Below are 26,296 nucleotides of genomic sequence, written 5' to 3'. Positions count from 1 at the left end.
CATCAAGGTGAGCAGATGTATTCTTCCATTTTCCGACATCGAAGCTATAGAGCTTCATGGGTTCAGCGACGCTTCTGAAGCTGCATTTGGAGCTGTTGTGCACCTGCTGGTGAGGTTGTTGTCAAGATGGTGGCCAGGAAATACAGAGTGGCTCCACTGAAGAAGCTCACGATCCCGAGATTAGAGCTCTGCGCTGCTGGTGAAATTGATGCAGCGTATCCAGTCGGCTCTCCGATTGAAAGTGTCCAATACCTATTACTGGAGCGATAGATGATTGTGCTGTCATGGATTAAAAAAGAGACGTCCCAGTTAAAAACCTTCGTGGCAAACCGTGTAGCCACACTTCAAGACCTTTCGTGTCAGGAGCAGTGGAGACATGTTTCGTCAGGAGATAATCCAGCTGATCTTATCAGTCGTGGTGTAAATCCGTCCAAAATGCTCGAGAGTCACTTGTGGTGGGAAGGCCCTGCCTTTCTAAAAAACAGTGAGTATCCGTGCAGAGAAATCTCTGACTCTGTGATAAAGGACGATGTAGACTGTGAACTCAAAAAAGTTGACTGTGAAAGTGTTTTAGTTACTACATTGAACAAATCATTTGTTACTGATATTCTTAATTGTAGTAATAGTTATACTAAAATATTGCATGTATTAAGTTATATTTACAGGTTCTTGAATAATTGTAGAGCTAATTTTCCTAAGAATTTTGGAATCTTAAAAGCTATTGAATTAAAGGAATCTGAAATGAATCTCCTTAAAATTGTTCAAGAGGAAGACTTTCACAAAGAAATCAAGTCTCTCAAGGTATCAGGTTTTGTCAATACTGACAGTCAGGTAAAAAAATTATTTCCCTTTTTGGATGAAAATGGTATTTTGAGAATTGGTGGAAGACTTAGCCACCTAGATTTAGATTTTGATAGTAAATTTCCAATTCTTTTATCTAAAAATCATAGCCAGTCTTATTTAATTGTAGAACATTTTCATCTAAAAAATTTGCATGCTTCACCACAATTATTATTATATCTCATACGTCAAAAATATTGGATTATAAATTGTCGTGATTTGTGTAAAAAAATAGTTCATTCATGTATTGTGTGTTTTAAGGCTAAACCTGTTACTTTAGACCAAATAATGGGAGATTTGCTGAGAGATCGAGTAACACCTAACTATCCATTTAATGTGAGTGGAGTTGATTTTTGTGGACCATTCTTCATAAAATATCGCAATCAGAGGAAAGGTATTTTAAACAAAGTCTTTGTGTGTATTTTTATATGCTTTGTAACCAAAGCATTTCATCTAGAGATTGTGAGTGACTTAACGAGTGAAGCTTTTATTGCTACACTAAAAAGATTTTTTGCAAGGAGAGGCAAATCATCAAAAATTTATTCCGATAATGCTCAAACTTTTATTGGAGCGAATAGGGAAATTAAGAGATTACTTGAGATTGTAATTGATCAAGATAAAATTCTTGCTGAGTATTTACTCTCAGAGGGAGTTGAATGGAAATTTATTCCACCCCATTCACCCAATTTTGGAGGCCTTTGGGAGGCTGGAGTGAAGTCCTTTAATCACAAGTAAGCATAAAACTGCATTAAGAAAAAATAACTCAATGGAACTTTGAGGCAACGCTTAGATAAAAGAAATCCTATCCCTATCGATATCAAACAAAAAATATTGAAACAAAATGCAATTTAAATTTAAGTCCACATAGAGCCATTATGGGAGACACAATTGGGGAAAAATTCCTGTTCCTCTTTTCTTGGGAGAGCCCTTTCCTTTCTCACCTCTCATTCCTCCATAACGCACCGGCACCATCACAATGCCCTATGCCTAAAGGAATCTTCGGGCTCTCAGATCCTGTGATATCTTTAAATGGTCGTAAAACTTCATTGTGTTGTCTCCCCTCCAATTCATCAAGATGTCAAAACTTGTAGGGGGAAAGAAATACCTTAAAATACGTCGACACCGTTTTCGGTGCAGTATAACCCCGTGATTTTCCGTGCAAAACGAATTTGCATCGTTCGTTACCCTACGTTAAAATGCGTGCAGTGCACTTTAAAGACATCTATGGGGCTACGTCGATATGCGTGTGGAACCCTTAGAGGGATAAAATCTAAATATAACGACAAGTAATCTGAATCCTTCGACAGACGATTCCACAACGAATTAAGTCTTTTTACCGCAATGTCCTTTGAATGTTCCAAGCAAGAGGAGGTCCTCTTTCAAAGGCATTGTAAGCACATACCGACCCTCCTCATTCCTCCTATGGGTTTTCACAAAACGCTCCTCGCACAAAAAAGTCTCCTGACTCTTAGTAACCTCATTATCTACATTTTGAATTTCCCAAAATTTTCTCATAGTACGATTCAAATCAACATCTAAAATCAATCCACAATGAACTTTGTTCTTTTTCACCTCATCTACACTATCACTGGCAACATAACCAAAAACTATATTCTGCAACAACAATGATGAATTCAAATCACGAAATTGTCCAGGTCTCAACAATTCATAAAATACTTCAGCTCCTAAAAGTAATTCTATCTTTCCTGGGATATTAAAACTAGGATCAGCCAGGGATGGAAGCCCTAATACCTCCATACTTACATTAATTACCTTGTTGGGGGTAACATCAGTAATTTTGCTGACCACTAACATCGACAATTCTGGCTCAAAGCTCCTATCCTTATTTGCAACGGTTGTTATGACACAATTATTAACCACCATAGCAGCGTCATTCACACATGATACAACAGTATTTATTCTTTCCAATCTTAAATGAAGTCGTTCTGCGCAAGCTTTCTTACACAAACAAGACTGACTTCCTACATCCAATAAACATCGAACCTCCACAAACTCTGAATATTTATTTTTAACCAATGCACTAATACTAATTCTAAGAAGGACATTTTTGCTTCGGTTCTTTTGAAAACTCATCGCAACTACCTTAGACTGGGAATTGGCCGCTGTTTCTTTTACCATTTAACTCTGCACTACCTCCTCGTTATGGACGGGTTCACGAATCGCAATATTTTCAGATGGTGAACTAGAATTATTATTTCCCTCGCGCGAAAAATGTAGCATTCGATTATGAGATTTTCTGCAAAAACAATTTCTATAAAAGTGACAATCACGAATTTTATGGGGTAACAAGCAACGGAAACACAAATCATTCCGTTTCACTACATCAACTCTTTCCTATATAGAAAGTTTCTTAAACTGGGGGCAGTTATAAAGAGGATGATTGGCACTATTCTTACACATGACACACCTTAAATTTTTTATTTCCGACACGAACACTTTAGAAACGGTTTTATCAGAACGCCAATTTAGAAATTTTTGCGATTTATTTCCCATAAATCTTTCTCCCCCCCCCCTGCTACGATCTTACTATTTATCTCACTTTTACATTTACTTTTCGATGATTAACCCCCCGAGCTCATGGGGTTTAAAATGATTTTCACCTTGTTTCACCGAAATGTGAGTCATTAATTCTCGATCAAGAGTTTCCAAAATTCTATCGGAAACTATAAGCTTGCATAGACATTGGAAATACTTCACTTTGCGCAACTGACAATAGTAGTCAAACTTAATCTGGATGCAAATTGAACAAAACTCTCCGATGGGGATTTTTGAGCTTTTTTTAAAAATTATTTAAACATTCCTGAGGGGTGAGGTCAAATTCTTTTAAAATTAAAGTTTTAATTTTCTTATAATCATTTAAATCTTCCTGATTAATATAAACCAGCAAATTACTGACTTTTTTCACCCAAAATATTCAACAGAATTTCTGCTTTCAAATTTTCTGAAACATTTTTGGTTTGGAATGCTTTTTCCAAAGAGTTGAAAAATAAATTAAAGGATTCCGATTTACAAGGTACGGAAATGGTTAATGTTTTATTACTATTTATTAAGCTTTCTAATTCAATAGTTGATGAACTCGAATCCACGATTTCAATACTTTGAATATTATTTAATGATTCTTTTTTAGCATTTGCTAACTCGATTTCTTTCTCTATTTGACACAATTTTAACTTTTCTAGTTCTAACTTCAATTCATTTTCCATTTTTTCTTTTTCTTGCATTAGCTTTGCTTGAGTATCGGCTATTACTTGATCTACTAGGCCCTGGACAACTTCAGTTTCTGTTTTAAACACTTCACTTTTCTCAATTGTCTCCATCAACCGAATCACTTTAACATTATCAGGAACGGAAAGCCTCTTCCGCAAAAATCCGCAACTCCTCTTTCTTTAACTTAGTACTCAAAGGCATGGTTGATATACGTGAAAATAATATTTACATACAACCTCTCACAAATTATGCCTTTTTGTACCGCTAATTTTGAAAACACGGAGAAAACTTTCAAATCGAAACTACACCTTTAATAATAATTCCACTATGAATTCCAAAACGAAACCGAAATCAACTTTGTCAGAAATGCTACTTTCAAATATAAATCACAATTTTCCCATAAAATACACTGAGAGGAATTACTAATTCTAATCCAAAAGCAAGAGTTCCAAAATCGAAACCGAAACCAACTTTATCAGGAATGCTACTTTCTATATAATAAATTAGACAACAAAATACACTGACAGGAATTACTAATCCCAATCCGAAAGCAAATAAATTTTCATAACAAATACCAACAAACCAAAACTATTTCTTACATAACAAATTCTCAAATTCAAAATTAACTCCAATTTCACATAAACAAAAAATAATCCACAATTAAATCACACAAATTATGAATATCTCACCTTAATCTCTTTAATCGAACTTCCATAACTCATTACTTCTCCAAAAAAAAAAAAAAAAAAAATCGGATATCATCGTAATAAATTCTCTCACACACCTCAATCCTTTTGATTCCAGCGAAAACCAAACTAGCTATTCAAAAAAAAAAATCCAAAGATCGCAAATATTTCTCCTGGCTCGTCATACGGACCAAAATGTGAACTCTCCACACAATACATCGACGGACCATATTATTTACTCCTCACAACATATCCATTTTATTAATTATCTCTACTGTATTACCCCTAAAAAAAACCACATCATGTTAGACACACACATTTATTACAACACAACACAGAACAGAGAAACATACATCAACACATTGCGTCACGTGATCAGGCTGGATGGAGAAAAGACCGCGAACAACAATTAAAAACATTATTATCCACAATTCCAATTCCCGATCAGAAAGCATCGACTATAATTGAGGAACTCGTTCTAAGGTGGATTTTGCATTATGCCATGCCTAAGCTATTATATTCGGTGCAAGGCTCAAAGTTCAATTCTTTGCTCTCTCTCGAGATCTGCAAAGTTTTGGGAATTAGAAGACTCGAGCGAGAGCTGTAACAGAATGATTTAAAACCAATTAGAACAGTTAAGATATCAGATCAACATTTTAAAGAGATGGTCAAGTAGGTATATGTCTGGGGAAAATATGTCTCACGAGGTTGAATGAAAAGGTTGCGATGAATTCAAAAAAAGAAATCTCATTGAGGGTAATAATCATTTATTGGAATATTTCACAACATTACATAAGATACAATATTAGTTCAATGAAAATAATCATGAAATGTTACTTTCTGAAAGGAGAAGTACAAGACAATAGTTTTAAATTAATATTCTCTTATTTATTCCAATTCCATATATTTTTATAAAAATTAGTTTTATATATTTATTTTGTTGATACTCTGGTCCTTTTATTCCAAGCAAAATTAGCCCCATAACTTTTAGGTTTAAAGGTAGATACTTTTGGTTCATCCACATAGTAAGGCCAGCCTGAAAAAAAAAAAATGACAACTATGAAATTAATATTTACACTTAATAACAGAAATCTTCTGAATTATTACAAAAGTATTAAGTTAAATTTACAGCCGTTTTTTAAACAAACACTTCAGTCTATATACAATAATACTAATGTCTTCTTAAGTTCATTCATATATTTGAAACAGGAAGATGAAATGATAAAACCCTAAACAAATCTATATTTATGATATGCTTGAATTTTTGAATCATTCATATTAACATCTCTGTGCAGTCAAGCAGGTTGTGGCAAAATGAACTAAAATGATTCAGAGAAAATGCATGTTCCTTGCTCGATAAGAACTGTTAAAAAAACATTCATCTAATACATGATGACAGGGGTGTTTGTGGGACCCCAAAAAATCCCCGGAAACTTTTACGGACTTACTACCGACATTTTGGAGTTTCGAGAAGGGGCGGGGGAGAAATGAAAAATTACGATTATGAAGTATTGAATGACCTAATTAAAAAAGTTCAATGAATTACTTTTTTTGCAAAATTAATAACCATTAATTTTGCAAAATTAAGACCTTTGAACCCAGGTCACGTGATCGTACATCTGGTCGAACGAAGTCTCTCCCTTTTTTTTCTGCCGCGCCTACTTGCCGAAAAGAATCCAGAAGAGAATGTCCGAGAACCGGGGGAATGAGTCATAACTCGCAATAAGGAAAGAACAAAAAAGAAGTTTTTTCCCCCTTTTCACGCATTATCACTGCCTTTGGAGAAAGAAAGGAAAAGTTTTCACCACACACACTGACCTTGCGTTTTCTGCTTTCAAAGCAAACAAAATTACCCAGATCAAAATAAATAATTCATTATTATTCCTACTTCCTTTTGAATGACGATCCCCGGAATTTCCGGGTATTGAAGTTCAAAATCCCCGGAATTCCGGGGTTTCCCCGGAGCACAAACACCCCTGTACATGCCACTTAAAAAGATTTCCTATTTTGAAATTCAAATCCAAATATTTTTAAATCTATTTCTTATTATTTCCCATTTGCATTGAAGATCTATGAAATGATAATATTTTTTTTCACTTGACCAACAGACTATTGCTGGATGTGATTAATCTGCAAGCATATTATAGAATCTTCTTAACCTCATAGTTTTTTTTTTTGTTAAAAATAAAAGTTTAGATTTTTTTTAAAAAACATGATGTTACTTCCTGTACTGGAAGGCTTTTGGCTGGGATTAAACAACTTATATAGATTTCAGTGATTTTTTTTTACAGCAGATTTGGGGAAAATTTTACCCTTTGCATATGCTAGTAGATTCATTCAACATAATTACTGCAATAAAAAAAGTGTATTAAAATAAATATGTTAATAAATAATAAATAAATAGTTTTTATGCACAAAAACTATTTTATATGTAATAAATTTTACATTAGTGGAATGGGTAAAAGCAGAATGGATGCAAAAAAGTAAAATTTCTTCTATTTTAATAAAAGATATCATTTATATCTGAATACAATTTATATATCCAGATAAAATATTCATATGTAAAGACTCCATATGTAATCAATATTCATACATATGTAGACACATTTTTCTTTTCTTTGGAAGAATCCATGTAATCACATTGATCCCCAGCTTACATTCCAAAAATAGATACACATATATTGGATTCTTATTTCTACAGGGTGCATAGACTAATTTTGTTTAAAAAAATATGTACTCTTTAAGCACCTTTAGAGAAAAAATAATAACCTAAATTAAGTTGGTATTAATTATGTAAGTGTCCAGTTTTATAAAAATATAAACATAAAATACTATAAGAAATCACTGAATATTTTTCAGTGATTTCATTTTTCATCACCTATCTTAAGTTATTTAATTACTCTGCACTTAGTAGTATATAAAAAAAAAGGTTTTACTGCTATTTTATTAACATTAAAATTTTTTGAAAAAAAGGTTATGAACATAAGTAAACGAATCCAGAATATAAAAATCATGCTAATTTTATTAAATACATAATTTTCAATTTTTTTTCACTAATAACTTTTTCCAACTAATTAAATTTTTAAATAATGAAAAGTTTCTGGCTTGTCAAACAAGTAAGCACATTAGCTTTTCATTCAATTTCAGCAATTTCCTTATCTAAGGGAATTTTATTTTTTTACTGTAAAGAGATCAAGAAATCAAGAGTAACTTTCTCAATGTCACTAACAATTATTCCTTTTGCCATCTGTTTCCCTAAAAGTAAGTAATATTTTAAATGGACAGATATTGCTAACATTCTCAATTCTTTAATAATGTTTACTGAGTGGATTCTGCCACACTGCTTTATGCAGTCACAGACTACATAAAGCAGTTGTGGAACAGGATATATTCCATTCAAATTTGCCATTTCAATATTTTAACTAATGCCCAATCTTCTTTCAACAGATACTTATTCAAGCAAAAGAATAAAAATTATTGAAACTGAATAAAGGCAATCTAGGAAATCTATAAATTGCATATTCATATTATCTTTCTTTTTTTTTTTCCTGATGAAAGTACAACACAGAACATGATTCATTTTTCACATTTACTTGTTCTCTGCCGAAGCATTTCTTATTGATGATAAATTTACTGAATTCATTCCACATTCTAACATTTTAAAAACAAGCTACTGACAACTTTACTTGAAAAGCATATAATGTAATTGGATATTACTTTTGTAGAATACGAGTCTTTCAATAATGTGTCCCTTCTTATGCTTGCACTCACTTTATCAATTGCAGAACAAAATTTAAATTGTTAGAAAAATCATACTGGCTTTAGCAATTTACTAAAAAAATAATTTCCACTGAGGAATTTTCTTTCAAAAAACTCTAAAAAGCACAATTATTATTTTACTAACTTACATGTATCATCCACATAAAATGGCAAAATTGGGTCATCACTGATACATTTGAAGAAATGGCTTAATGTGCTGTACGATAAATACATGTAAAACCAGTTATTATGCCTTAGCAATGCTTCACTGCATACTTCCTAATGAAGGTTATCACCCCCATCTCTCTACCATAAAAATTAGAGACCTTAAACAAGGACATGAATGCCACAAGTTACAGATTTTTATTTCATAGTTCCAATATAGAAAGGAAACAAAAGAAGAAAAAAAACCGAGTATGCTCTGAAAATTTTTGACCAACATACTGAATCCAAAATGAACGATAGAACTACACTTAAAAAATTCCATTTATCTTTTTTTATTTTTTGTTATAGTGTTTACATACATACAATCATACAGATCGTCAAGTTGTTGACAGATTTGGTTCAAAATTTTCATATAGATCCAAACTTTGAATACTAAAACTGTGAGCCACATTTTATCGATGCATTTTGACGTTATCCTGTTCCCTTGTACTTGGACAAACAAGCAAAAAACAATAAGAATAGATTTCAGTCAAAATTTGGTTGAAATCTTCAAATTCAGTACTAAGAAATTTCAGCTCAAAGCATTTTTCATGTTATCGTGTACATAAACATAATACCAAAAATATATTATTCAGAGGTCTGAATCATGGAGATAGGGCAAAATCTCGTTTGAATTTTTTGGCGAAGGTGAAAGAAGAGCCAAATAAATGAAAAGGACATATTATCCCTATTCTATCAGTCCATCCCTAAACTGAGATAAAAACTTTCAACTGACTTCTGAATTCATTAAATCTGCTACACACTGGAACCACAAAGAAAATAAGCCTACAATTAACCAATTTAGCTTGGCGACATATTTTTTTTTCTCATTAAAAGTAAAATATAAGCACCTGGATAAAAAATAATAAACATTTTTAAGGCCCTTGTATAAGGACTATAAAAGAAAGTAATTTTTAAGGACTTTTAGTGAAAGTACACACCTTGTTTTATTAGTATTACTAACTCTCAAAATGGAATTATCAGTAATGTTATATCTTTATCCTGACCGATCAAATAAGAAAGTAACATAACAGAACAATTCTTTTATTTACAGCTTTACATATGTACACAAAAACAACTTGTTTTCATCTAGGTTAATATTATTTACAAAATTCACACAGCAGTTGAAAGTTTAATTATGAAATAGTTCCTTAATTAAATCAGAGAACAGAAAAAAAAAAAAAAAAAAAAACCACTAACAAGTTGTTAGTTTAAAACGATTACTCCTGGACTGCTCCAGAAATCCACCGATCTTTATCGGGTGGATCCTAACACATAAATCCGAATTATAAAACTAGGAACAACTTCTTCAAACACCAACGTCTTTCCGAATTCTCCTTTGACACCTCTCCTTGCTTTCTTCTCTCTTCCCACAAACAAACAAAAAAACCCTACCACATTTTATTTCGGTCAGAACTCTGTCTCTGATTTTCTCATTGGTAAACTTGAGTTCCTTATCACCCAATAGCTGCTCAGCAATGTTTCCTCAATGGTCTCCAGTCGATTGTGGGAATGTCTGTTAATGATTCATCTTTGTAGCTGACCCCTCCCAAACACTATGTTTATTATAAATAATTCACAGCTAACACCCACTGATGTCCACTTGAGTTCAACACTTAATGACAACGGTCGCTGGTGATTGATCGTTTCTTAAAGATTTGAAGAATCTCTTCATAAGGGGAGAAAAAAAAAAAAAAAACAATTTGAATGTTTTGATGTTCTCCCTTGAAGATCTGATGGATGTATTTGAAACAACAAGACACATATTTGTAGTCCTTTATCTGGATAAAACAAATGACCACACATGTAAATGGTTAGTAACGAGAGAGTTAAAAAGGGGCACTAATAGTTCAGTACTTAGTAGTACACTGCTTGACAACTGCTAAGGAACAGTTACGTTTTTCAGAATAATTAAATATATACAATGATTGAAGAAATGAAACTAAGTACATATTTAGTAGGGAGGATGTGCATTTATTATAGTGCAAAATGGTGCAGATACCGACACATCAAAGAATTAAAAACTTTTAAAAAAAAGATGCACCTTGGATGATTTCCAAACAGCCCCACAAAAATTGATCTTCAGGTCAGAATGATGCAGACATAAGTACCTTAGCGTGATAACTACAGACACTAATGCACATTTTGCATATTCTCCATCAAACTATCGAGGAGTTCTTGGGGGATATTGTCCCACTCCTCTCTCAAGGCGATTTTGATCTCTTGCGCTGTTCGGGGAGGGATGGTTCTTTGTGCAGAATGTCTGCCGAGAGCATCCCAGGCATGTTCAATGGGATTTAGGTTGGGAGAGTAAGCAGGCCATTGCATAGGACAATATTTTCACCTTGCAGTGTGTTCGATACCTCAACGCTTCTGTGTGGCTGCACATTATCGTCCCTAAAGAAAAAGTCTGCACCTACAGCACCCCTAAAAAGACGAAAATGATCCAGAATAACCTCTCTGCAATACCGTTGCGATGTAGCGCTTCTTCGCTCAGAGATGTCAAGCGGTGTTCTGCCATTGTGCATGATGCCTGCCCACACCATCACGCCTAGGCCGAACCTATCACGTTCACTAACAAATTGTTGTGCATAACGTGTTCCCCGCTCTCTCCACAGCATTTGGTGGCCAGAATCACTTGTCACACTGAAACGAGATTCATCTGAGAACATCACTCTAGATTATTTTTGGATATCCCAACCAACATGTTCCTTACACCAGCGTAATGTCTCACGACGATGGCGTGGTTGAAGCGGGATGCAACGAACATGTTTCCATACATACAAACATGGATTTAATCGCTGTTAGATGGTTCTTGCAGAAACATGCATACCGGTAACGGTTGCAAGGTTTGTAGCTATCTGGCCAGGTGTTAAATTTCTTTTCCTTCTTGCCACGAGGGCTACATAGCGATCCTCTAAAGGTGTGGTGTTCCTACCACGACCCCCGGCATGCTCTTGCAAAGCATTTCCACCTTCAGCGGCCTTTTTCAATCGCGAGATAACACTCGTTGATACACTCATTGCAGCAGCTACAGTGTGACCTGCTTCCAGTCGTCCAACTGCTCGTCCACGATCGTACGCACTCAAATGATGCCTTGCTGACATTTTGCTCTTAATTATTGCAAGAACCAAACAGAATTTTAGAGAAAAAACTTTTACAATATCCTGCACTATTTTGGATCAAATATCAAACAGAATGAATTTTCGTAAGAATCATGAGCTTGTATGCAATGTCTTTTATACAGATAACGAATCCTGGTCTACCACGCCCTCTCAACTTGAATTTACTTTTATTCGTACTTATTTAGCTGTTTGAGACGCAATTTTGAATAAATCACTCGTTTCTTAGCAATTGTCAAGAAGTGTAATATTAAATATTATATTGGAACAAGCACTTAATGTCATGCGATTATTATTTGCATGATTGAAAATGATTGTATACTAGCAAAAAAAAAAAAAAAAAAAAGTCTCCATTTAGGACTAAAACACTATAAGCAGTTATTTTTAATGCTATTAAGCAGCAAAATCATTTTAATATTAATAGAGCCACTAGAGCATTCACAATAATTTTCAATTATTCACAAAAAATAATAATAATAATAATCTTTTCTTATATAACAGCTGTTTAAAATTAATTTAGCTTGCTCAATCTAAACCAATTTTTCTAAATATTTAGCCCAAATGCTCCTTTTACAAGCCATGCAAATAAAAAAACATGTAATACAAATACAAACCATTTTTTTCACAGAATGCTATGGCCTCTTCTGAAGTTGCAAACTGTACATTCATATTAGACAAAGGATCCCCACTAAAATATATTAAATATTATTAAAATCCTTACAATAAATTTATATAACTTTCCGATATTAGAAAACATTATATTGAAAATTAGCATTATATAACAAATGAAAAAAGTAATAAAAGTATATAAAAAAACATTAATCATTCCTTCAGAACACTTTTAAAAATAGATGTATCAGCACAAAGAAAACGTTTTCTCATAAAATATTATACTTGTATCAAAGATTGATATAAAAATTGAAGAAATATTTCAAATATTATCTCTATCAGTTTACTACATTATTAATTTTTGTAGGTCAACAAATACTCGTAATAAACATATTTCATCTGAACTATTCAAGAAATGGTTACAATTTTACTGCACAATGAATGTGCCATATAATTACAAAACAATTCATTAAGAGTAAAAATATTAGACAAAAATTTGAACAAATTGTAAAAGAAATTTGGTCATATTAAAATGATTTTCATGATAACAATTAACAAAACTTTCTATAACAGAAAAGGCGCAACTATCATACTGTTACAAACCTGCAATTTTGCTTCCCAGTACGAATAGTGTCATTGTTAGAAAGGCCGTTCTACGATCAGCCCTGCAGATGCTGATCAGGTGCAGTTTTAGTGATCTTAGAGCTTGACAACAAAATGGATATTGCTGGAAATTTTAAGACTTCAACCGGAGTTGGAGTCTTAAACAAGTAAGGAGTTGTCAAGAAGATAGCAAGGCAACAATGGTATAGTCCGGCGAAGTGCCAGTGTTGTGTGGAGCTCAAGCAAGTGCTGAACTGAGCTGTGTGCCGAGTCCTTGTGTTTATAGTGGAAACAGCATCGAGTTCTCTGAGGAGTAGCCAGTCGTGTAGTAGTTTCTCGGCAGCTGGATACAGCTAAAGTGAGGAGGCAGTGGAGAATTTCAGCCATTTGGAGAAATCTACATGAGCGTAAAGTGAATCTACGAAGATTCCCTCTACTGCTGAATTCTGCCTGGCTGCTTTGTGTGCTGTGGCTGTTATTACTACCATTTACGACTAGTAAGCTACTGTTTGCTGTAGTGTGCTGTTCTGTGTTCATCTCAGCTGTATATATTTGTTGTCTGTGTATTCGTCGTCTCTGTGTTAAATAAGCGTCATCGTCATTTTCTACTAAAGGATTGTTTATTTCTGCATCGTTCATCAAATCTTAAAAGAATCCCGATGGAAGAGGAAGTAAAATCCATAACAGTAACATAATATAGCAAACATACATAAATTTATTAAGATTTTATTTAGATTTTTCATAATGATTTTAGTTTCGAAACAATATCCTCCCCCTCATTTTCAATTATTATTTAAAACATCTGATGATTCAAATAAAACACACACTTTTAGTGCTTGTATTTTTTTCTTATTTTTTTTACAGAACCCTGAATTTAGCAATTAAATATACATGCACAAGTATACTCTCCTAGAAAATATTTAATATTCATTAGTAAATTGTTTCTATGATTGAGAAATCATTTGATGTAACTATCTATAATAAAAGTTTATATTGAAATACAAACCAGACAGACACATTAGAGTTATACATAAAACCTGCCCACTGCTCCAAGATATTAACACAAATTTGAATATAAACTTGCACCAATTAATAGAATGATAAAATTTGATTATGTAAATGCTAAAATGTCTGATAAACTCAATAGACATACATTTACTGAAACGTTCTCTACAAAACTGAAAATTCCAAGCTGTTAATATAATAAATTTCAAGGAGTTTTTACAACCCTTTTTATTATTAACACATCAAATATCTAAAATGTATATGATGAAAAAAATTAATTTCTTTAGATTCATTTACATTAAATTACATTCTGTTCAACTTTTTAAAGCATTTAAAATGTAGTAAAAATAAGAAGAAATGTTAATTAATTCTTCAAACTAATATTTTCATACAGAATTTTAGAAATTCACATCAAAACAAATGATGAATGCTTACAATTTTTGCTATTTATTTTATACACAAAATTATTTCATATATTTTAATATACAGGATCTAAAAATGGTATTAAATTGTTGATTTACTTTACGCTTGATGAATAAATAACTGAAAATTGATTCAGCACATTTCAATGAATTAATCTGATGGAAATATAGAATTCATGCATTATAAGAAACCATTGAAAGATTTTTGTACATCATAGTTAATGTAAATCATGTATGCTAATTATATCTTAAAGAACCGAAGGAATAAATAAGTCTTAACCTGGGAAAAAAATACATTTCTTCAAGTCTTATTTTTAGTTAAGGAAAACAATCAAGCAGAAAAACCAATTTTTAAAAATGTAACATCCAGTTTTCACCATATTTTGACACTTACGTGGAAGCCCAGCCCATGAGAGGGTTTTCCCATCGCTCTCGTGTCTCAAATTCAATCTTCCACTTTCGAGTATTATATGTTCCAGATTGCATAGGATTTTTTGCTGGCTTGAAAATCCTCACAAGTCTTGTTTTTATATGTTCCTCTGGCACTCCAGTTACAGGATATATTTCTGCCTAAACAAAATGAAAAATATGAACATTTAGCAGTTAGAAAAGAAGATGGCAATTAATAAAATATTCAAACAATTTTGGAATAGAATTTAATTAAAATTTATAAATATATTTATGGAATAAATTAATAATTATATTAATAGAATAATTAAAAAAGAAAAATGTAAAGAAAAATATATAAATAAGCTTAGCTCCATAAGATTCTATATACAAAATAAACATTCTCATAAACTGTCTTTAAAAAAATTATGCACATATTCACACAGTTTATTTCAGAGATATAAAATGTTGGATGTAGCAACAACTGAGTTTCTGAACTCTGATTACTGTGATTTTTAAAAAGCCTTGTAATGATTACATTAATCAGAGTTAAGTCATTTTCAATACCAGATCGCAACAGAATAATTTGTTTACATATAACCATGCATTGCTAAAGTAGGAATGAAACTGCATTATAACAATGCTAATTGAAGGTATTTTCTAATGCTTTTGCTTATAAAAATTAAAAGATAACATAAATAAACATCAGTACAAAAATATAACAATAAAAATTCCATATCTTTTCATAAAAAACTATACATTAAAGCTCAGTTTGTCATCTTTCTGTTTTTAACCATGGCTCTGAAAAAAATATTAGACAAGTAAATCGTCAACATCATTTAAAACACAAGGCCAATCTGCCTCAGAGGTGCCTACATGCCCCGCCATGCCATTTTTATTTTGATTTCATTTTTTTTCAGAAATATTAAATTAATTAAAAGACATCTGCATGAATATGCTCATGAATGTCAAAATACTAAATGTAACATGCAATAATCTTCATTGCTAATATTGTCTATTCTAGAAGAAAATAAATCAAGTGGTAAATAGTTACTTTTAATGGCAAAAATAACAATATAAACTCTAATGTCTGTAGATCCATATGAAACTGACTAAATACTTCTGAGAGAATGAAATCATACTTCCTATTCATACTGTTCCTACTTCTAATGCCATCCAGCAGTTTTTAATTGCGGTATAAGTCGAGTGCTGACTTGCCCCCAAATCCAAATAGCCAAGGTTTCCCCAACAGAATAATAAAATGAATTATTTGTGATCATGCTGATGTCACATAATTTATTAAATCTGTTACATTCTAAAATTATTACATGTATGCCCATTAGTAAACAAGTATTGGTTAACAATTAATACTTGTTATGTTTTATGTAAGAGAAAGTATGTTTTAAGTATGTTAAGCTTAGCATAACAAAACAATTTTATTATGTTAAGCTATATGTATAGAAAATATTGACTTTGTATATAGGAATTATGGAGGGTTTGGTGACAACTAATTTGGTGTCATTGAAATCTGGCCAACATTTAAAATTATGAAATCTATAAACAAATAGTTTTCTGGCCGTTTAATAAAAACAGTAAGCTAATTTAATATAATACAACAGAAAGCATAGAAATATACTAAGATTGAAATTTCAGCATTATTACATCAGTGCTCCATTACCTTGCAATGACCATTATTACGAGATAATGGCGAACACATCATTCAAAAATTGTAATCTCTATAATTTTTATTTCATCTTAATTCTTTGAAATCTATTATTCCTTAAAATATAGATCTCATAAAATTGAAAATGGCCAAAAGCAGAGATGAGAGAAGATAAAAACTTTCTTTCCACCTATTTGTTAAAAATTGTTCCATAATGGGTTTTTTTTTAATTTGTATGTTTCTAATATTAAAATCCCTGTTGACTATGAAAAGGGTGTTTTTACAAATTGTAGTAACACCTTACAATTTCTCTAAAGGATTTTTAAGTTGCATTTTTTTTATTATTACATATGATGTTTACAAAAGATAAATTTAAAAAGAAAACATTAAAACAGAAAATTTAACATAAATATAATAGAATTATTATTATCGATACCAATCAAGGTAAGTTATATTTAATGGAAATTTTTCAGTGCTAACAGTCATTTTTCTATTTATTTAGTGAATCGACAAATGATATTTCAGTTATACAAGCGTAGACAGAGTTGATTGTTTCATAAAAAAAAATATGCCTCCCAAACATCCGTCACTTAGTATATATACTAATGCAGCACAAAGAAATAAGCAAATTTGAGCATCTGAAACAAACAAGGATTGCCAAGTGAGCAATGAAGCAGATCATTTAACGAATTGAAAATTCGAGTGCTTCAGGACCTCAAGATCAGTAACTGGCAAAAGTCGAAAGACTACATGCACGTGCATCAGAATAAGAAGAACAACATGTGGCAAGAATCGAGGTAACTACTCTTAACAGAAAGTCGAGCGGAGAAGATGTACTCATTCCCCACATTTCCATTATTCCCACCGGCATGCCTTTTGATTTCAAATGACTACATTTCCCCATTTGATTTGCATTCTCAATAAGATCAACAAGGCACAAAGTTAATCACTTCAAGTGTGCAGATTGAATCTAGAAAATCCGTTTTTCACATGGCCAGTTGTAAATTGGATGCTCACTAGTCAGACAGGGACAAATTTTGTTTTTGCTAAAGACAGAAAAAAAAAAAAAAAAAAACTGTCTACTCTAATGTATTTGAATAATGAAATTAAAAAAAAAAAAGAAGAAATATTATTTAAACTTTTTCTTTATATATCAATAAATTTCAATGAATGTATTTACTGCCATTAAGAAAATAAACATCATAATTAACAAGATAACCATTTCAAAAATTATTTTGATATTTCCAAAATTATTTCTTCACCAGCAGCAATGCGCCGGGTACTAGTTAGTATATTATAGTAATTAAAACTTAAAAGAAATAATATATCGAATATATCAAAAAAATTATTTTCAGAGCAATAGCTTACATCTATTTATTAGTATCTAAATGAGAAGAAAATTCAAAATCTGAAAACTTGTATATCTTAATAGATATACAAAGGTAACTGTATCAAAGCATACTAATAATTTCAGAATTTAAAATGAAACAGCACAATATCGGGACAAAAAGTATCTTGCTAAGTGACATTTATTATTCATAGATATTGTCAGTACACTGAAATAAATCACCCAGTCAAACCCTCCCTTTTCACTTCCAAATATCTTTGCAAACATAAAATATAAATGTTACAAAGGAAAAAGAAATGATGAATTTTAATGAAGGTAACAATTAAACCCCAAGTTTTTTAATCAACATGTACTTTTAATTGCATTTTTTAATCACATTTTCTGACTTAAGCAGTACACTGAAATAATATCTGCCAATATTTAAATGGATTGTAAATTTAAAAAAAAAATTTATACTAACATAAAAAGTTTAAAAAAAAAAAAAAAAATAAGCATATTTTATATTTGGTCTATTAGACTTTTTAAAGTACAAATATTTAAGTCACTATATTCAAAATTAAGATTGTTTGAAGTACTGGTAGTAAAAATATTTAAACATTTAAAAATATAGATATAGTTTTACAAAAGTTAAAAAAAAAAACATTTTTTAATATATCGTTTTATATTAAGATAATTTCTAAGAAAGTAGACAGATTTACAGCTCGAAAAGAATTGAAAGAGTAAAATTTATTAGGTTTATCAATCAAATCTAAATCAGATTCATAAGTATCATCAAAAAATGCCTTATCAATTTTTCTGGACATAAAACTTTCTGATATCCAAGATATTTTATAAAGAATTTTAGCAGTTAAACAGCAGAAATTTCTTTGCATATTAAGCATCAACCTTTAAACACTTTCAAGAACTATTAATTAATAATACTAGTGAGAGGAGATACAACTACATTTAAATAAGATAGCATTGCACCATTTACAGATCTTGGAAAAGAGGAAGAAATAAGTAAGCAAGAGTTTGACATGACGAGTTGTTTGGAATATTGGCAGTTAAGAAGGTTAAAATTCAGAGAGTTAAACTACATGTGATATAATTGCATTATTATTCAAGGATGCCACATGGAGTAATTAGCATGCATTTGAAATGCTGTAATTAAAAAGGCATATAATATTGTACTATTTTTTATTCATAATTCAAAAATAAAATTATTCATAAAATGTAAAAAAAAAAAAAAAAAAAAAAAAAAAAAAAGCATTGTATTCAAATTTAAAATGAGTGATACCAAATACATGAACACAGAGTTCAAACAAGTCCAGTTAAAGACTCCTCACAAAAATGTTATAGATTTCTGTTTTTTTTTTTTTTTTTTAAGCTCTGTCTCTCTCTATATACGAGATGTGACAATTAAATAACCAGACTAGTCTTAAGAATTAGCTTTATTGAAAACATTACACAAATATCTTTTTGATCCACTTTCAACATATGCTTGTTCCCTATAAATAAATATCCTGTATAAGTTTCCCATTGTTCAAAGCCGTGCTGTAGGTCATTAGAAATCACCTTCTTTAGTAAATCTGTTATGCTTTCACCTCTTCTACAGACTGAAAATGTGCTCTCTACCATGCATTTTTCCATTTAGTAATTTTTTAATGTTTTCATCAATTCTTGATGTCACAGGTGAACATAACTTTCTTTATCTTCAAAAACCTTTCGAAAATCATTTGTGCCATGACGATGTGACACGCAATTATTTCCAAACACTTCCTTTAACAATTTAAAACATTTAATTGCAGTTTTAATTTCATGAAGAATTTAAAATTAATGAGCTGCTTGATTTTTAAACTTGTAATGAATGGGACACTTGGACACAACAATGTCATACTCAAACAATAACGATAGAGGAACGGAATCAAGTGCCACCTGCACCATAAGCATCAAGGTCAACTACATTCCATTTCCATTCCTTCCCACCAAGCCTAATAGCTAGGGTATGCACAGCCTGGTTTTTTAATTGTCATACCTTGTATATGTAAAAATATGCTATGTGAAATCTGTGGTTTACTATGCTTCACCACTAACATTCTCTCTCAGTAACTATTTATAAATACAGAAAAGAGAAAATATATTTTTAGGTAGTTCCTGTGGATTTATTCACTTAAATCCACATATAATCATGATAAAAATCTGTAAAAAGCTGTATTTCAAAAAGTTATGAGAAGATCTGTTTTCTTGTCAAAGACGTAATCCTGGCAATGAAACTGCTTTGATTTCAGAAGTTACAATTCAAACTTCAACTGGCAAAGAAAAATTCGCACAAACTATACTATCTTGCAATGAAAGTGTAGAAACTGAAAATCTTTGAAGAACCATATTTTAAAACAAATATAATTGAATCAGAAAGTAATGACAATAACAAATGTGATCAAGTACATATAGGTGATTCAGGTTTATGACCAAACATAATTATAAGTTTAAAATGTTTTATGTTAAAAAATAGACCAGTCAACACAAAGGAGATTTTGCAAAGAGTGCTGAAGGTAGATAGATCATTTTCCACCACTTACTTTTTTTTAAAGTGCCAATTGGTGAAAAGCAACTTCGCAGGTGACTGATATATTAAAAAATGCAAGACTAGGTATTATGTTTTATACTAGCCGCCTTTGGTGACCAGCCGGTTCGCTAATCTTAATGCTCGTTAAAATTTTAATAATTAAATATTTTATGTAACTTCTATTTTAATAGCTTCTTCATCAAAATATTTTAAAGCTTCAAATTTTGATAGTCATATAATTCATTCATAATATTATAAAGTTCTTCAGCCATAATGTAATATGCAACTCTAATTTTCTGTTAGCTCCTGTAGAATTTATGCTTCAAATTAAAATGGTTAAATTGCAATTAATATAAGAACATTTTTTACTGAAACGAAGCATTTTAATAAAGAATATCTCAAGAAGTTTTCAACTAAATTTTCTCAGATTCATCATGAATAGACCAATTAATTAACAATGTTTAGTTTTAAATGCATCAAACTCTTAAGAAAATAAGCAGAGTCATTTGAAATAATCGGTTGGAAACATGTTAAGCCTTCAACACCAAGTCCTTATCAGTTGAAAATAGAGTTGTCAACAATCAGAACACAATGCACATGGATGAATTTTCCACGCCAATTATGGTGACGCAAATGCATGAATTTTCTACGCCAGTTGGGGTAACGCTATGCAGATTAAAAATTTTTAATTTCCTTTATTCTGTTTTATTTTAATTCAAAAGTACTTCAGAATCAATCTGAAAGATCGATTAATTAACAATGTTTAATTTTAAATGCATCAAACACTAAGAAAAGAAACAGAATCGTTTGAAATAATCGGCCAAAAATTTGTTAAGCCCATCCTCGTTAGTGTGGGGAAAAAAAAAAACTGAAGCCTTACTCATTTGGCAGTGGGGAAATGAAAAGATTTTTTGGCAGGAAAATTAGTTTTTAATTAAAAATTCAAAAAAAGGGACCCCAGGTGCACATTACCACCCTCCAAGGTATGCATGTGCCAAATTTGGTAGCCGTGGGTCGTACGATCTGGCCTGTAGAGCGAGCGCCAACACACATAGAGAGAGAGAGAGCTTTATATAAGTATAGATTATTTTCCAGAGGAAATGAAAATCTACGATTTATAAGTTTTTATAAGAACTGGAGAAAGTTCTCAACTGTAATTCGAGATCACAAGCGTTCTATCTGTCACTTAATTCATTTATTGCTTGCAGAGAGTTACTGAAAGGACTACATTTATGTTCGACTATTGAAAAACAAATCAAGTTAATATAAAATAGGAAATGGAATGACTTAAATTACTATTTCAAATAATTGTAGATATGATTCTATTTTTAGCATGTAATAATCTTCCACTTCCAGGAACCCATGAAATAATAGATACACCTAATAATGGATTTTAAGTTTATCGAATTATTAAGTAAATACGACTTTGTTCTTATGGATCATATGAATAGAATAAAAAAATTCCAAAAATAGGATTGTATATGATTTAGCACACACATCACAAGAATAAATTATTCCTGCTTTAGGAAATGAATTTCTTAACAAAATTAAAGACTATACAAAAATAGCCACGAATTACAGTATCCAAATGGATTCTACTTCCGATATTTCTCATATAAAACAAATTTCAATCTTTATTAGGCATGTAAATATTAGAGAGAAAAAATAAGTATAGATGAGTCATCTGTAGGGTTTATTGATGACAGGAGAAGGATTAGTAAAGGCTCTATTAGAAATATTAAGTGAGCTTGATTTAGATATTATAGATTATAGTGGACAGACATACAACAATGATAGCAACATGAAAAGGAAATATAAAGCAGTACAATCTACAATAATTGCTCTAAACCCTCATGCAATTTATGTGTCTAACTTACGATACTCTTTTGAGTTATTAATTTATGATGCCGCTTCCAGCAGTAATTATTATTACCTTTTTTAATATTACAATGTTTATATTGCTTATTTTCTGCATCTACAAAAAGATGGGAAATTCTACAAAAGCATTTAAATATTACTCTGAAACCATTGTGACACTCATTGGGAAACCAAAATTGATACGATTAAAGCAGTGTATATAGAGTTAGAATAAACTTGTAATGCCTTAGAAGAATTTATTGATGCAGATAATAATATAGCGGTATTCGAAGCTAAAAGTCTATTGTATTCAATACAAGAAATGACATTCATTTTATGTTTATTAGTATGGTTTACAATATTGTGCAAAATTAGTACTATCAATAAACTATTTCAACCATTGTTCAAAACTGCACTTTTAATTTAGTCAATAAATTTAATTCAATAAATTTTAATATTTTCAATTCAGTTTTAATTCCAAAATTTAACTCATTTTTAAACGAAGTAAAATGAATCGCTCGTAATTTGAATTTTTCAGAATGTTTTCCTGAAAAATGAATTCGAATAAAAATATATATTTATATTTCTAAACAGCAGAAGATGAAATTATAAAAAAGCCAATTGAGGAATTTAGATGTTATTTTTTAACTTTGTAACTGATACAGTTATTGCACAAATAGAAGATAGATTTAAAAGTATTACAAATTAGTCACTGATATAAAAAAAAAAAAAAAACTTTAGAAGGACATGAATTTGAAAAATGTTCCCAAAACTGTATAATGTTTTATAATAATGATGTAGATGAAAACCTAATAAAATAAATGCTCTGCCACAGAATTTGAATGAAAGTGATGTAAATAATGCTCTACAAATATTGCAATATATATTAATTAATAATTATAATGATTTATTTCTAAATGTGTTAACTGTGTTAAAGCTTTTCTTTATATTGACAGTTACTATAATAAATGCTGAGCACTCTTTCAGCAAATTGAAATTTATAAAGAATTGTCTTCGGCCAAACAAGTGTGCATAACGCTTAAAAGTCCTTGCTATACTAAGCATCGAAAAAGAAATAGCAAATAATTGCAATTTTCCTGAAATAATAGAATCATGCATTAAATAAACATGCAGTAGATATTTGTGTTCGTACTTGCACATTTTTTGCCTTTACAAAAAATGCAGGGCCCCTTCATACAGAAGGCTAACTCTGAGTGCACACCAGGTCAAATCTCATTCTAAAAATCTGCCTTCCACTTACCAGAAAAAATCTCCCATAGAAGAGAAGGGACTTAAAATTTGAGGATGAGAAGCTTCTGGCATGGTGGTTAGTTCTCACCATCCAGAAATGGCGAGAGGTCAATTATCTCCCACTGATAATGGAGGAGGGGGGGGGAGGGACTGGTGGTCGCCCTTAGGAGACTCTACATTATTTCTGCTAATGTTGTCACAGCAGTCTAGACATACAGATTTTTCTACATGCCTTAGTGGAGGGATGGAATAACTAATCTATAATTATCAGAAATAGTGAAATGTTAGTGCTCTTGCACTCCCCAACCTATTAACAGAATGCATCTCTCCAATTCATCCAAATGGGGCAGAAACATACAGTTGTTATATTATAGTCTGTGTATTTTTTGTAGGCAGTTCAAGGTCACATTTTCTACCGCATTACTGGTACCAGACAACCAATAACGGGATAGAAAATGTGACCTTGAACTGCCTACAGAAAATACACAGACTATAATAATCAAAGAGTACACAATTATATTTTAAAGGAAATTCAGACGGGATTTTTTTACTCCCCTCAAAAGAAATGTTTTGCTTTTGAGAAACCAGCATTAAAATTTTTGATTTTTGTTCTTATCAACTTTTTTTATAAATCAACCAAATTAACTTTCATTTCAATTTAGTTGTCCAAATTGTATCAAGTATGCACATAGTGCCATCTCTCTGCAGTCATAAATATGAATGTAACTATATGGTGCTTTTTTATACAATTACATATTAAATGAATAAATATTGCAGTTCTCAAGATAAAAAAAAAATATATTAATTGCATTTAGAACATTCACACAGTAATTGCAAAATACTATAGGTTATTCTAAAAATTTTAGACTCATAGGTAGCAGTAATATTGAAACTATTTTGCTGAATTCTATACTCTTAACCTCCTTTCTAGGAGACAAGAATAGTATGTAACAAGAATTGATTAGCATGATTAGACTTATATTTTTATTGTAGTATTAAATTCAGATAGATATTTCTAGAGAATAAAGTAAGAAAAAGTTTGCAATTTTTTTAGTCTATCAGATACAATCTGTATAATGAAGTATAATTAACACAGGGAATAAATAAATTAAATTAACAAGAAAAATGTAATCTATTAAACACTTATGAAAACATGAATAAAGATATAAAAAGTTGAAGAAAAAAAAACCATAACCTACAGCAGCTGGTACAGTAATGCGTTGCTGCAATTTTTCTAACTGTTTTTTCTCCTCGGGATCTAATAATGTTGTTTTTACATCTTTAATACTGGGCTCATTTTTTTTCTCATATATTTTCCTCGCAGTTGATGATGATATCTGCCGCCTATATAATAAAGATATGTGAATGAAAAACAAACTATATTTATAACAATATTAAAAATTTTATAAATAAAAATTGAAAATGCATCATAAATTTGAAATTCTTAGACAACAATTTTTAAGAAAAAAAAAAAAAAAAAGAACAAAATAAAAATCACTTTTATATTAAAAAAAAAGAAAGCATTCCTGATGTATTACAATATCGATGAGCAATAAACTTCAAATCCATTATCAGCTAAATAGTTGATATATTTATAGCAAGCAATTTTAAAAAAATATTCAAGTAAATTTCAGAACTAATATTAGGAACTTTATCTTAATCAAACAAATGCTTATTTTATTTCTAGAAATTAATTCAACTATACATAGCAACCTAATATAATGTATTAATATTTCTGTAACTAGCAATTATTTTTTAAAGAATCTAGAAATTTTTTAAATATTGGTTCACAATAAATGTAAAGTACATTAAGATTTAATGAAAATGAAATGAATTAAAATGAAAAACTTTTGAATTTGCCATTAAAAGTTTTCTGAAAATCCCTATTATGAAATACATCAATATTTAGATCAAAATATAGTTAGCATATTTATTTAAAAATTTGAATTTAAAAAATACTAATGATAATTCATAAAATGCAAGAACAATATTTACAGTTTTGCTATAATATATACAATATAAATTGAATATAAAGGTTAACTTTTCGTTTTTTTATTGGCAGAAAACTGATTTATTTATAAACAGAATATATTTCAGACAAAGTAGTTTATATATACTATTAAAATGAATTTTTTCATTAACATCTGAATTTTATTTACAAGTAATGCGAGAAAGTTCAAATATATGTTTTAATTTATCTGAGGGAAAATACATAACATGAAGTATTTTTCTACAAATTTTCATACCAAAGTTCTAAAAATAAAGAATGAAATAGCTTTATTATTTTTACTTATTGTAAAAAATATTATTATAAATTGGGACCTAGATACACGTTTTTTTTAATTAATATTATTCTGTCTATTTCATATATAACACAATTCCATCTGATTTCTTGAACAGAATTATTCTAAATATCGACTTTATTTTCTGAAATCAAAAACTATAATATAAAATTGATCGTCATGTTGTTTCTACATAGTATTCAATATAAGCGAAAATTCTACTTATTAAGGTGACCTCTTAACTACTTTGCAATCACAACAAGAAATCAACTTTCATTCAAAGTTCCAATACTTAAAAAAATTTTAATGAATACATACGAATGTGAAATTAAAGATCGTCTGCTAAATAACGTAAATATTTTCGAATAATTTGGCATTATAATATGAGCCATATTTGAAGGCAGGCATTAACCGTAGAACACATTTTTATCTCCTTTAACCGATAGTGGAAGTAGCCTGATTCCAGTTAGCGCCTGCAGACGGCG

At 30.6% G+C, this 26,296-nt stretch overlaps 2 protein-coding genes across 2 annotated transcripts; both read right to left on the bottom strand.

The window, feature by feature from the left end:
* Nucleotides 1–2,163: 2,163 nt before the first annotated feature.
* On the bottom strand, nucleotides 2,164–2,979 carry LOC129962211 (uncharacterized). Its single transcript, XM_056075954.1, has one exon. It carries the CDS (start codon nucleotides 2,977–2,979, stop codon nucleotides 2,164–2,166), a length of 816 nt encoding a protein of 271 aa, XP_055931929.1.
* A 2,525-nt stretch (nucleotides 2,980–5,504) lies between these two features.
* On the bottom strand, nucleotides 5,505–26,288 carry LOC129981144 (NADH dehydrogenase [ubiquinone] iron-sulfur protein 4, mitochondrial-like). The gene is made up of 5 exons (XM_056091849.1): nucleotides 26,130–26,288; nucleotides 24,729–24,873; nucleotides 14,873–15,048; nucleotides 12,454–12,527; nucleotides 5,505–5,790 (listed from the first exon to the last, which is right to left on the bottom strand). Exons 1-5 carry the CDS (start codon nucleotides 26,201–26,203, stop codon nucleotides 5,687–5,689), a joined length of 573 nt encoding a protein of 190 aa, XP_055947824.1. The 5' UTR covers nucleotides 26,204–26,288; the 3' UTR covers nucleotides 5,505–5,686.
* Nucleotides 26,289–26,296: the final 8 nt, after the last annotated feature.

Source organism: Argiope bruennichi, chromosome 1 (assembly GCF_947563725.1).
Source record: "Argiope bruennichi chromosome 1, qqArgBrue1.1, whole genome shotgun sequence".
Classification (NCBI taxonomy): domain Eukaryota; kingdom Metazoa; phylum Arthropoda; class Arachnida; order Araneae; family Araneidae; genus Argiope; species Argiope bruennichi.
Note: the sequence above shows the minus strand (reverse complement) of the source record. Positions and strands in the feature narration are given on the sequence as shown.

Coding starts and splice junctions, on each gene's coding strand:
- LOC129962211 (XM_056075954.1), bottom strand. CDS start 2,979: ATGGTAAAAGAAACAGCGGCCAATTCCCAGTCTAAGGTAGTTGCGATG.
- LOC129981144 (XM_056091849.1), bottom strand. CDS start 26,203: ATGGCTCATATTATAATGCCAAATTATTCGAAAATATTTACGTTATTT. Junction 15,049..24,728: donor GCATTACTGTACCAGCTGCT/GTAGGTTATGGT, acceptor CATTTTGTTTAG/GCAGAAATATATCCTGTAAC. Junction 5,791..12,453: donor AGCATTCTGTGAAAAAAATG/GTTTGTATTTGT, acceptor TTTTTTTTTCAG/GCTGGCCTTACTATGTGGAT.